Below are 12,416 nucleotides of genomic sequence, written 5' to 3'. Positions count from 1 at the left end.
ATTATTATTTCTATATCTACACTGTTCGTGTTGAGTCATTCACAGAATTTTGCAACTTGCCTGTGTAGAGTACCAGCGCGTTTTAGGATATTGGAAAACTAGATGTTATCACTGATGCCTGCAGTAGACAGAGTTTTAAAATTGTTTCCTGCACTCAAATCCTATTTCTTGTCGGAAAGGAAGTGCCATACTCTAATCCGCAACTTTTTTGAGAATCCCTGTGCTGAATTGTGGCTCTATTTCATACAAAATATCGCTGCGGTGTTTCAAGCGACAATTCTGTGCATAGAAGCACAGACTGTAACAGCATTGGAAGTATCTTCTGAACTGGGTGATTTAATACATAAATGCACTGAGAGAAGCGCAAAAAACTTTTTGCCAAATAAGTATGTATGCTGATTACCCAATTAGAAGAGGAAGGATTGGTGAGAAAAAATGACATTATCAGAACCATTGTAAATTTTTACAACTGTACTGGATATCCGAAAGAGAGGGTTGAGCAATTCGAAAATATAAATGCATTTAGTTGGGTTGTGTTAAAGGAACCACCAACATGGGAAAAAGTACAAGAGAGCGTGCAACTTTTTGGGTGGAAGATTTCGAAGGTTGACATCAATAATAACAAGTTATTTCATGAAGACATTAGGCGATTTACTTCACCACAAAAGATTGCAGATTGGAATTGTCAGAAAACTAGTCTCGACTGTCATTGAGCTGAAATTTTTCTTCATTTCAAGGATAAAAATGTGCCACATGCGCAAATCCAGAAAACTGTGGAGTTTTTTATGTGTCTTCCAGAGACAAACGCTGCCAATGAAAGAGTTTTTTCTTCTATGAATATCATATGAACAACTGAAAAAAGCACAGTTGAAACTGGAAACACTACAAGCAATGTTAATGGTGAAGTGCAATTTTGAGTTTGACAGTTCCTGTGATGAAGTATATGCAAGACTTCTACAAGAGCCAAAACTTCTTAGAAGCATTCATTTGTCAATGAAATACATCTACGGAGCACCTACACAGGATGATCCTTCTAGGTCAGCGGCTGATCAAGAAGGACTATCGTCCGTGTCGAATTAATACATTTGCGGCGTCATGTGCTGGATGGACACATTCAAGCAGTAAGGTAGGTAGGAAGTTACAAACATTTAATTTCTGAATGCTTTTCTTTTTTATTCTTTGTTCGCTCTTACTCTTACTGAAAGCGCGTCTGAGTTGTCTCAGTCCAGATTCCAAAGTCCATGATTGTTGATTTAATAATTAATTCAGTCTGAGATACAGATAAATTATATTTTTTCTTTCAATAATACAGTCTGTTTAACACACATGCTAATTCGCAAATGATAGGTGATTCTTTACAGGACAATGTGACTCACTAAAAATTTTGCACTCTGAATTTTCACCTTCAAAGAGGACTTCTGCCCTCTCCCACCTTCCCCCCAGCACCCACGTTTGGATCTCTGCGTCCCGCTTTGCCCTCCGGAAAATCTGGTCACCTTACCTAAATTGCTCTTTTAACAATTTATTTTTCTATGCTTAATTTTTTGGGGGGGAGAGCTTGGTATTTACAATATGTTACAAACACACAGAAAATTAGGGGGGATGTTTCTTCCAGTGATTTATTCAAATTCAGAAAATTATATTTCTAGCCATCAGAAAGACTGCGTTATGTCTGTTTATTTTAATATATCTGCCACATCATGAATATAAGCATAATCAATGCTTTCTTTGATTTTCTTCAGCCTACTGCTACCACTTCCTTTCTTTAATGCACAGTAGTTATGTACACTACTATGTGTAAGACTTAACAGACACTAAAACAAAGAAATATTTCATGAATTTGTTCACAGCTTTCTGTGAATATAAGAAAGTCTATCTTAAAGCGAAGATTTTTGAATGTGGATCAAAAGATGGGATAAAGAAATTACACTTCCACCACCTACCAGGCATTAGTCACAAAGGAACCCTCACTCATTTGCAATGCCACTACAACAGGGGTCTCCAACTATGGTCTGCAAACACCACTTACCCTGCTTGCCAAAGATTTTTTTAAATAATTTTATAAAATTTAAAATAAGCAAGGTAATATATACATTAACTAGTTTATATAATGAGCAATCTATAAATACTTTGCTTGTCATGCATGATTTATAAAAAATTTTATAAACACTATACAACCATTCCTAAATTAACGATAAGTGAAATACAGAAACACTGCATTAAAAATTTTTATCATTGCACATTTTACAAGAACAAAAGTTTCGTGTGTTATCTTTACATACTTTCATAGTAATATTATATTTGTTCACAGAAATTTCCAACAGTGATTTTGTTTGTATCTTAATTTTTGTTAATATTGCAATTTATATTAATTTTTTTTTTTTTTTTTAAACACAAAACGTTTTCAAAATATTAAATACCTCCAACAGAAAGTTTGCAACTGATCAAAATATAACCAAAATGCACTGATAAATTGTTACATTAAGGATGTAAATCCACTAAAAGTTACATAGCAGAAATCTCTAATGTTCTGAGAAAAGATTATTTCTGCAAATGTTGAAACAGTTTCAAGAATTTTATGTCAGGAGAAGCTGCAGAAAAGTCTAAAAAGAAGTCTCTTCATGTTACCACAGAGGTACAGATCGAATTGCAAAAATTTTGATGCCTTGTTTAAAAACAAGTGTTATGCTATTCATCATAGTTACATCACCATGGCATAATGGACTAACTAAGTCCTAGCCCTCCAAACTTCATTAAAGAGCCAATATGGCCCATGGACTAAAAAGCTTAGAGATTCCTGATCTAGAGGACTGCTTTTGTTAACATTCAAACAATGAAATTTTGTCTTTCTGAAGTCCATTGTGGACAAAGAACTCCGAAAACAATACCTCACATGTACAGGAGCCGAAACGGGAAAATTTCAACCAAACCTGTTTTACTGAAGCACTACACACCTAAATGATTACAGAAATGGTCCTCCAATAAATTAAATGGATGAATTACAAAAAGCTTTGATGGGCACAAGTAAAATATTCTGGTACTGAAGAATAAGTCTTTTGCCCATCTGAGTTTAACAATGACAAATGACAGTTTGTGTCCATTACTGAAAATCTGAATATAATGAACAGTTGTGTTTATTAATCAGAGAGTTTTAATAAGTGGCAGGTACTATGCACAGTACAGCGTAAGCTTAGCATTTTTGATAATAAATTAATGTTATTAACTTTTTTTTAATTCATCAGGATAGTTTACAATACAAAATTCTTTTGATACCTCTTGATATGTTCTGAAGTTGAGAGTTAATGATCATATTTTCCTTTTAAAAATGAATTTTGAAATTTTCATACCTAATTTGGTGCATCTTCTAGTACAAGTATAATATTCCAAAACTGAAGAATAATTCTTTTGCCAATCTGAGTTTTATTCCAATGTACATTCCAAAGTAATGAAAAAAAACCCCTCCATTATTCCTTTACGCTTTGTTATGATGGAAACAAATGTACTCAATGCAAAAAGAAATATAACCAGAAAAATTATAGCAAAATATCAAAAGTCCAAATCCACCTATATGTATACCTCTGCACAAGCTATATGCATGCCTGGGTAAGCCACATAAATACTTTTTGGCAGTATGGTGCGTTGTCACATTAATATTTCTTTGCAACTTTTCAGTGGACATGTAGAAGCACATTGATCATCATTTCTTTTTACTGCTCCAAGCATCATATTGCTATTGGATCAGTTTTGTTAAAAAAACTGTGAAGATAACAGTAATATATAAAAATGAATCTCGTATCTATCTAATACAAAAATAAACACTGGACTTGCTCCGACACATTTTGCACACAAACATATTAACAAATCAAAGTTTATAGTATACATATTGCAAATTTTGTTATAAATGACCAAGAAATAATTTGCTTATATAAAACTTAATGTAAATATAATTTTATATATTCCTAAGAACACTTTCCAGTTTGTATTTTATAGTTAAATATAATAAACACGAACTTAAGATAATTATAAGTTGTATAATAAATAATGCTTACAGGTCCAACGCAATTTAAAATAACTTTTGCTTTTTTGCACATATCATTAATAGATGATGGATCTTCAACATCAGCTTTGATGATTGTTGTTTCTTGTATATTTAGATCTGAAAGAGCAAAATTAAAATTATACATCCATTGACAAGGAAGAAGATATTGAGATGGTTACAAGAAATCTGCAGTCATGGCTGGTTGATATGTTATTTAATTATGGAATAGCATTATCAAGGTTAACATACATCTAAACTAGTGCGAGAGGTGTGTCTATTATTTTGTAATTATAAGTGTATATTCACATATTCATAGCACTATAATTTGTGATGATGAGAAACAAGACATATATTAACAAGATAGACAGGCATGAGAAAAGGGAAGACTGTGCTATGAATGTTATATTAAGAATAGTGAATTGACTATATTTCTCAGTTTAAAGGTACAATATCATTTAATTACTTCTATTTGCCTGATATGTTTCTTTATTCATGACACAGCATTATCGGTGCAAACATATATCTAATGTGAGAGGTATGTCCATTATTTCATAATTACAAATATAAATTCACATATTTAGAGCATTGCAACTAGTGATAAAGAGAAGCAATAGACTGGTACCCCTTGGCGAAACTTGGCGATTTTTGGCGGTACATGGATACTGATTTTGTGAAATTCTTTGACTCGTTATTTTAGCTCGCGAAGCGGCAATTTTTGCACCAAAAATCGCCACTACACAAAGCCAAAATACAAGACAAGCAATTGCACAAACTCGGTATCCATGTACACATCGACTTATTTTCACTTTAAAAAAAATCCCCGAATTGCACAAAAATTGCATTGCGCACTCCTCTGACTTTATCCATGTACACATCGACCTATTTTCATGTAAAAAAAAATTCCTGAATTGCACAAAAATGGCATTGCGCACTCTCTTGACTTTATCCATGTACACGTCAACCTATTTTCACTTAAAAAAAATCCCAGAATCGCACAAACTTGCATTGCGCACTCCCTTTACTTTGTCCATGTACACATCGATATATTTTCACTTAAAAAGTCAAAGGAGCACCAAATTCTACAATATAGGCAAACAAAAAATACATATACTCAATAAAACACATTTTAAACCAAACAATAAAATAACATAAAAAAGGAAAAACATGTTATACATTTAAGCACTATTAAAAGCAAATGTTCACTTACCATAATTTTCGAATTCGCTTCGTACACCCAGAGCCACGTAAAAATCAAAATATCAATCATACTCAAATGACTTTTTTCAAACCAGGTACTCTTTCTGATCGAACGCTTCACATAGTGACCAACTGAACCTTTCTTCCTACAAACCCATTCAAATCCATCTAAACGGTTTTTACGTTCAACTAGACGCATATCATTCCTACATACAGAACACTTATAATGGCTACTAAGTAAACCTTCATTTACACACCAGTCAATTAAAGCTCTTTTCCCCTTTTGCTCCAAATCGTACAGAAATTTCAAATTAATCTTATTACATTTGGCCATTCTACCGTCTAAAGAATCAAACCAACACACACCACAAAATGCTTACAAAACATCCCATGATTCAAAATTTCCCAGAATCGTGCACCCGATTACATCACAGTAGGGTTTCCATAACATTCAACTACTCAGGCTACCATAAATGAAACAACAACTTGGCGATAAATCAAACAACAACTTTTATATAATACAAGGGGTACCTTAAAGTCTACTCTATCCGACTGCACATTACCAGGGTTGAGGCAGGAATGAGAAGAATGAAGACTGTGCTATTAGATGCTAATGTTTGATTAATAACAGTGAATTTACTACATTTCTCAGCAAAGGTGTATAGTATTATTTAATCATGAGTAGTTACCATTCAGAGGTAGAAAAAAGTGTCTATTCAAACTCAAACACCCCAGCTTCCACCAGAAGGTTGTCCAACACCAATTAGGAATGGAAGCGGGCTGATGTTGATGACAGCTCAGCAAAAAGTTCAACTGATATTCTGATATCCATGAATCATATTAGTCCATCCAGAGCAAGAAAAATGTCAATGCAAGCTAATGTGTACTTCATGGGAGTCTTGTTTTTATTTCTCAACAAAACTAGTTGTCCTACTTTGAGGTTGGATTTTGGTTGATTCTATTCTTGATCGTGTCTGCAAGCGCTTGAGGTATCCCTCACTCCAACGGCTCCAGAAGTTAACTCTCTAAGTTTCTGAATTAAGGTGCATCTGCGACAGAAGGAAAATAATATATGATGCAATTTTAATTCGAGTATCAATAAGAGTGGAGCTCTTATTAGGAAATGATATGCAGTTAAAAGCAGAAGATATGAAAGAGCAGAGGTAGGTGATGATCGTGGAGAATTCAAGCAAACTTCTATTTACGTAATTAGTGTATAAAGCTCTTCAAACTAGCAGCTTTTAATACATTTTTAATGTCTTCATATACAAAGCTTTGTTTTTTCTTCACTGCCATGTATTATATCATCCTCTGTACACGCCTTTGTTCAATAGGTTTCTGATTCATTTCTTCAAAGGTATTCATGTGGTATATGATTGTAGCAGCAGACAAACATGAATCATCCTAAGCACTTTTGTATTCAAATCTCCATCTTCATCTACAACATTATTTGTCAAAAAAAACCTTACAGCATTTCTATCTTTAGGTAACAGAGAAATCTGTAGAATGAATTGTTCAGTGTCAGCAGCAAAAGCTATATTATGTATCAGAAATTGAAATGGTGGATTTAAATTAGAACTGGAATACAGACAATCATTTTAAAGAATATTAGTTTTTCAAATGGCTGGATGCATGAAACACAACTCAGTTTGCCAAGTCAAACAACTGGTTGTCAAAGCCTGTAATAAATTCTCCAGGTTTCTTCAGAATTTTAATTAATTTCCTTAGCTATACCCATTTTTAAATTCTGTGATATAACTGTGTGATACTGCTGATGAAGCAGTGGATCGTTTTTCAACCTTTTAATCAGTTTATTAAGATGAGCTTCTGCATTTACATTATATGTTTTAAATTCAATGAATTTTCTTTCCAAGGTAATTTAACCTCAGTGTCCTTTAAATTTGACAGTTCTGATAAAATTCTCCCAAATATCATTATCTATTTTACACTTTCATTTCCTTGTTCAACTGCCAGTTTTCTAACTCCCTGAACTGCCTTAACTGTGTTGAGATCAATCCCTTAACAACAATGTCCATACTTACACCATCAGAATCAATTTGTCCTTGAAAAAAACCATCTGAATAGTGTTTCAGAATCTGTACGTTTATTTTTTATTTTTTTTTATTTATTTTTTTTTATTTTTTATTTTTTTTATTATTTTTTTTTTTTTTATGTTTAAATCTACCTGCAATTACTTCATGATAATAATCTGCACCAATCAGAATAACAATAACTTTGTCACTGCATTCAAAATAATCAGCCAATTGCAATCTTCTTAACTCTTTATTTTAGAGATGGTAATATCAGGAAAGGCTAAATTAGTTGCACATATTTGGTCAGTTTCTTCAGCTTTGGGATTGTTCATTGCCATTTTCAATTTTGACTTTCATAGCATTATATGTTTGTCCTGTTGCCTAATTAACTCCATTGGTGGCATAACTTTACTTTTACCTGATTTTACATCAATGATAGACACAGAGATCTGTTATTTTTTATTACATATTTAACAATTTGTTTTCTTAACATTCTTTTATTCTATACTGAGGTTTAAGGGATAAAAAACAAGTTTATTCCCACCCACATTTTTAATTTCATGCAGTTCATCACAATATACATAATCATTTTTAATAACTGGAGCAAATATTCATAAGTTTTAGGCAAACTTTTATTAAAGTATTTATTCTGCTTGTTGTTTACATGATCGTGCATGGAGTGGAAATGATTATTTGATTAATTATGTTTCCAGTGATGAATCACTTCCATTGGGTGTTTTGTTTTTATTTCTCCATTGACATTCAACTGCATAGCTCATTCATGATTTCTGGTTACTTCACGAATAAATTCCATTAGATTTTAACATGTCATGTTTGCCAATTTATAGCTAATTAATTTTACTTTTGATAATGAATCATTGTGAACAGCAGCCTTATACTGACCTAAAAATTCCAATTACTTGAATCACTAAAATTTGTTTATCTGTTAGTCTTGGTAACTTAAAAGTATTTGCTTTAAGAACAGCAGTTGATTCAATAACTTTGTTAGGATTTATAATAGAATTTAAATTTATTACTTTTATTAAATAACTTTTATTGAAAATGAAATTATTCTCAACAATTGGAGAATTCGAATCAGGACAGTCAAACAGCAGACATTGCAATTGAGTCTCTATCCAGTGATGAATTAGATTTTCAGAAATATTTTTGGATAATATTGAAAATGCTAAGGCAAAGCGAATGAAAATAAAGAACAATGAGCCTTTAGATATAAAAATGAAAAAATACAAACAAGATTTCTACACGGCCTTTGAAGATATAGAGAAATATGATTGTGCTTGCAAGACACCTCTTTTAGAACTTATAAAAATCTATCCTGAAAACTTACAAGAAGTACCAGTAACAGCTATTCCTCTTACTCAAGTTAGTGTGGAAAGACTCTTTCTTCTCAGCTGTCAAGTTTATCAAATCAGATCTATGGCTTCCAACAAAGAAGATCTTGCTGAAGATTTACTGTTTCTTAGAAATTACTAATGCCCATTTTTCCATTTCATAGTACTTTTCCGTTTCGTCGGTGCAAATCTCGCCAAGAAGACTTTATTGGCAACAACATACATTATACACATAACAAATGTTTGTTCTAAGAATTTTTTTTTATTTTGAGGGCATAAACATTTTAATATCGTGTAAAATTTTGTAAAAAGCCAATAAATAAAGACAATAAATTTGTAAAAAGACATTAATTTAAGAATTTACTATGCTTTCATGGTCTAACATCCTGATTCGCCGGTTCATATCACGTGACTTCTAGTGATCTTGTCTCACGTAAACTACGCTACAAAAATCTTATCTCCTTCAGTAATCTGTATTAATTTCAAGTTAAATCTTAATTTGGAATACAAGTTTAAATGAAAGAATTATTTCAATTCATACGAATAGCTTACTCAGAAATTATGTAAAAGCGCAGTGCTTTACTTCGCTTGTGCATTCTCATTAGAATTGATGAATTTAACCCTTGACTTTGCCTTTTCTATATTTTCGTCATCAGATGAGCAGTGTGATTGCATCCTAATTGACTTAATTACTGCCCACGAATGGCCTTAGGGGATAAAATTGAACTATCTGGTAAAAATTCTATGTAATTGTATGCCAGTATTGAAAGAAACAATCTGTTAAGAAATGGCTGCAACTTGTTTTGAAAATGAGGAGTAAAATGTTACCAGCGAGGATATTCCGCTTGGCATCAATTGTATCATTATTGACGACTTTATCACCTGTGCTGGCAAAACCAAAAAATACCGTTTACATATATATATATGAGGGAGTCGGAGTCTTTAAAATTCCAGGAGTCAGAGTCAGACATTTTCCCTACCGACTTTACAGTGCTGGTCACAACACACACAAACTAATTTCGTCTTGGTTTCACGTGAACCTAATTACTTCTCGATAAGCTAGTTTAAAGTTTTTGTAAAGAAGTAAGAAAGTAAAGTAATTTGAACATGTAGGGTGAAAGAAAAGTTTGTAAAGAAGGATGCATTCTGTTGCATTTTTAAAAAAATTAAAAAAATTTGGAGCCTGTTTTTCATGGGATAGCATGCAGGAGAGGATTCAAAGGATGTATCAAGAAAGGCACAATGTGCAAATTTATTTGTAAATCAATAAACAATGATGAAAGAAAAGTAAAAAATGTGATAAACAATCCAATTTGGCTGATCTTTAGAATATGGTAACTGGTAGTTTGGCGACATTTTGGAGGCGATAAAGGTTACTACCTGGGACTTTGGTAATAATGTGAGCAGTACTCAGTTCCGATTACGCATTATTTTGTGTGAGGGAAATGAGAGATCATGGGATATGTCATATGATATTAATGGACGAATTACGGTTCTTTAATCGGAAAAGAGGGGAAATCGGGAAAAAATCTGGAAATTTTGTATTTGGCTTTATTCTGTGTTGTGTGAAACAGTGTTCGTTAATTTTTGGATCCCATGGCCCTAACTAAATTGAATTCGAAATGGGTATTTAGTGGGATTGAAAGGGGTAGTAATAAGTGTTTCTTTAAGGTTGTGCGAGATAGAAATAAAGATGTTTTATTAAGTTGTTTATTTTACCTGGTACCTTGCTGTGAACTATAAGTATGATTTTAAACATCCTGAAACAGAAATAAGAAAAGTTTATCGGACATGTAATCAAGATTCTGAAGAAGAATAGGTAAGTTAGTATTTTTAATTATTTGAGGATATTATTTTTATGCATTGTTCTAAATGTAAGGTGGAAGTAAAGTAATTTGCGTAAACGTGCATGGAAATAATTTAAATATTTGACACTAAGTATTTGTAACCATTTGTAATGCTTGCGGTATGAATTAGTTAGTGACGTTTGTAATATAATAGATAATGTAGAGGTAAAAGTTTTTGGATATTTTATTTATTTTATACAGGGAAATGTTCATATTTGGAAAGGGTATATACTTTTTCGCGATCAGGTAATTTCATATATGTTCTTTTTACCGGGTTTAAAGATTCAGAAAATTGTTATGCATTTTCGTGAAATTTTTCTAATTTATGAGAAAAAAGCAGTGTACATGGATATAGTGAAGAGTGTGCGCAATGCCATTTTTGTGCAATTCTGGGATTTTTTTTAAGTAAAAATAAATAAGTCGGCGTGTACATGGTTTATGTGCATATGTTATTTTGAAAAACGCGTAAGGAGTATGGTATTGTGCACTTTTTCCCAATTTTGCAGTGAATATTTGTCATGATTAAGCAGTTTTGTTAGATAAAATTTCTAGCATAAGTGTAATTCGGCTAGTAGATTGTTGGAAGAAGTGTTCAGTAGATAAAAAGAAAAGAAACATGTCTTTACTTCGTGAAGACAAAATGGTGGCGGGAAAAAAAAAAATAGAGGGTTGCTGTAGGAGAGTTGGTCGCCAAATTTTTGCCAAAAAAAACGCCAAGTTAACATAATGTAAAGATCAACCTAAATTTTTTATGATATATCTATAATTTGTATGTTTATATAAAGAACGATCTGTTCGATTAAACTTCTGCTAGAATAATTGGTGCAATCTCTGACAGCTTCCATGTTTGGTGGGATTTCATGATCAGATAATATATTCATTTTTATTTTCTTGTCTTTAAGGCCTACTATACATATTAGCTTTTAATGTCTGAAATGCATTCATCTTTAAATTTCTATCATTATTTTAAAATGTAATACCCAACTTTAGCATCTCCCTGCTAAGGTTTAATCTACATCTCATAAATTATTAATTTAATTATATATATATTAGAAATACACGAGAAGATACACAAATGAACATACCTGTTTTACAATACGCTGAATGATAAGTTTTACACTATGTTAATGCATTAATGCTACTAATAGCTACATAACTTTAAAAATCATTTCACATAAATTAAGCTGCAAAAAATCCCAATTAAAGCAAGGCTTTCTTAAAGACGACGTTAATTACGACGGGAAAGTAAACGGGTCTCTCGTCTTCATGTTATACATAGTAAAAAACACGAAAACACCCACGCAGTCAGTTCTATGGAAGATCTACTTAAAAATTACAACACACAGTTATTTTAGTTTAATAAATCTTGTGAAAAATACTAAATAATGAAAAGAATGCTTACCATCAGGCAGATAGTTCTGAACAATATCTAATGATTCTTTTAATTTTTCAACATTTCTACCGGCAATTGCCCATTTCACATCGTTATTTGATCGAAGACTATTAGCTAATTCTTCAATAACATAGCGACCAGTATAACCTGTTGCTCCAAATATGATAATATCAAATTCTTTGTCTCCGGCCATTAGTGAAATACTAACGTTCGAACAGCATGTACAATATGAAACGGCAGATAATAATGACACAGCAAGTTCGACAGTAAATTATTGTTTACATGTGATATTGGTTCGATTCGAGCGTTGCCAAATGTTATAAAAATATTCAATGTAACCAAATATCAAGCCTGGTTTTTCTCCAAAAATTTTGGAAGTTTTTGACACTCTTGATATATTTCAATATGTATAAATTCTTATTAATAATATTCTTATATTTATAAATAATTTTCGCTCTTTGAGTAATTAGACTCGATCATTTGCTTTCAAACAAGCTACTACCTATACAAAATAATCCCGCCCAGCAGCACTCTACTATGCACGCCCAATATGAG

General features: G+C 32.2%; 1 protein-coding gene across 1 annotated transcript in view; it reads right to left on the bottom strand.

The window, feature by feature from the left end:
• LOC118190573 (saccharopine dehydrogenase-like oxidoreductase) overlaps positions 1–12,156 on the bottom strand; it is a 60,436-nt gene extending 48,280 nt beyond the window's left edge. The window contains exons 1-2 of the mRNA XM_085823232.1: positions 11,871–12,156; positions 4,050–4,156 (exon numbers count right to left, since the gene is read on the bottom strand). Of these exons, the coding sequence (XP_085679358.1) occupies positions 4,050–4,156; positions 11,871–12,054 (291 nt within the window). The 5' untranslated portion in view covers positions 12,055–12,156. The remainder of the gene's footprint in view (positions 1–4,049; positions 4,157–11,870) is intronic.
• Between the last annotated feature and the right edge of the window lie 260 nt (positions 12,157–12,416).

Source organism: Stegodyphus dumicola, chromosome 9, assembly GCF_044657685.1.
Source record: "Stegodyphus dumicola isolate Sdum_Otavi_A_Nest chromosome 9, ASM4465768v1".
Classification (NCBI taxonomy): domain Eukaryota; kingdom Metazoa; phylum Arthropoda; class Arachnida; order Araneae; family Eresidae; genus Stegodyphus; species Stegodyphus dumicola.
The sequence above is the reverse complement of the archived record's forward strand: the minus strand, read 5'-3'. Positions and strand labels throughout refer to the sequence as shown.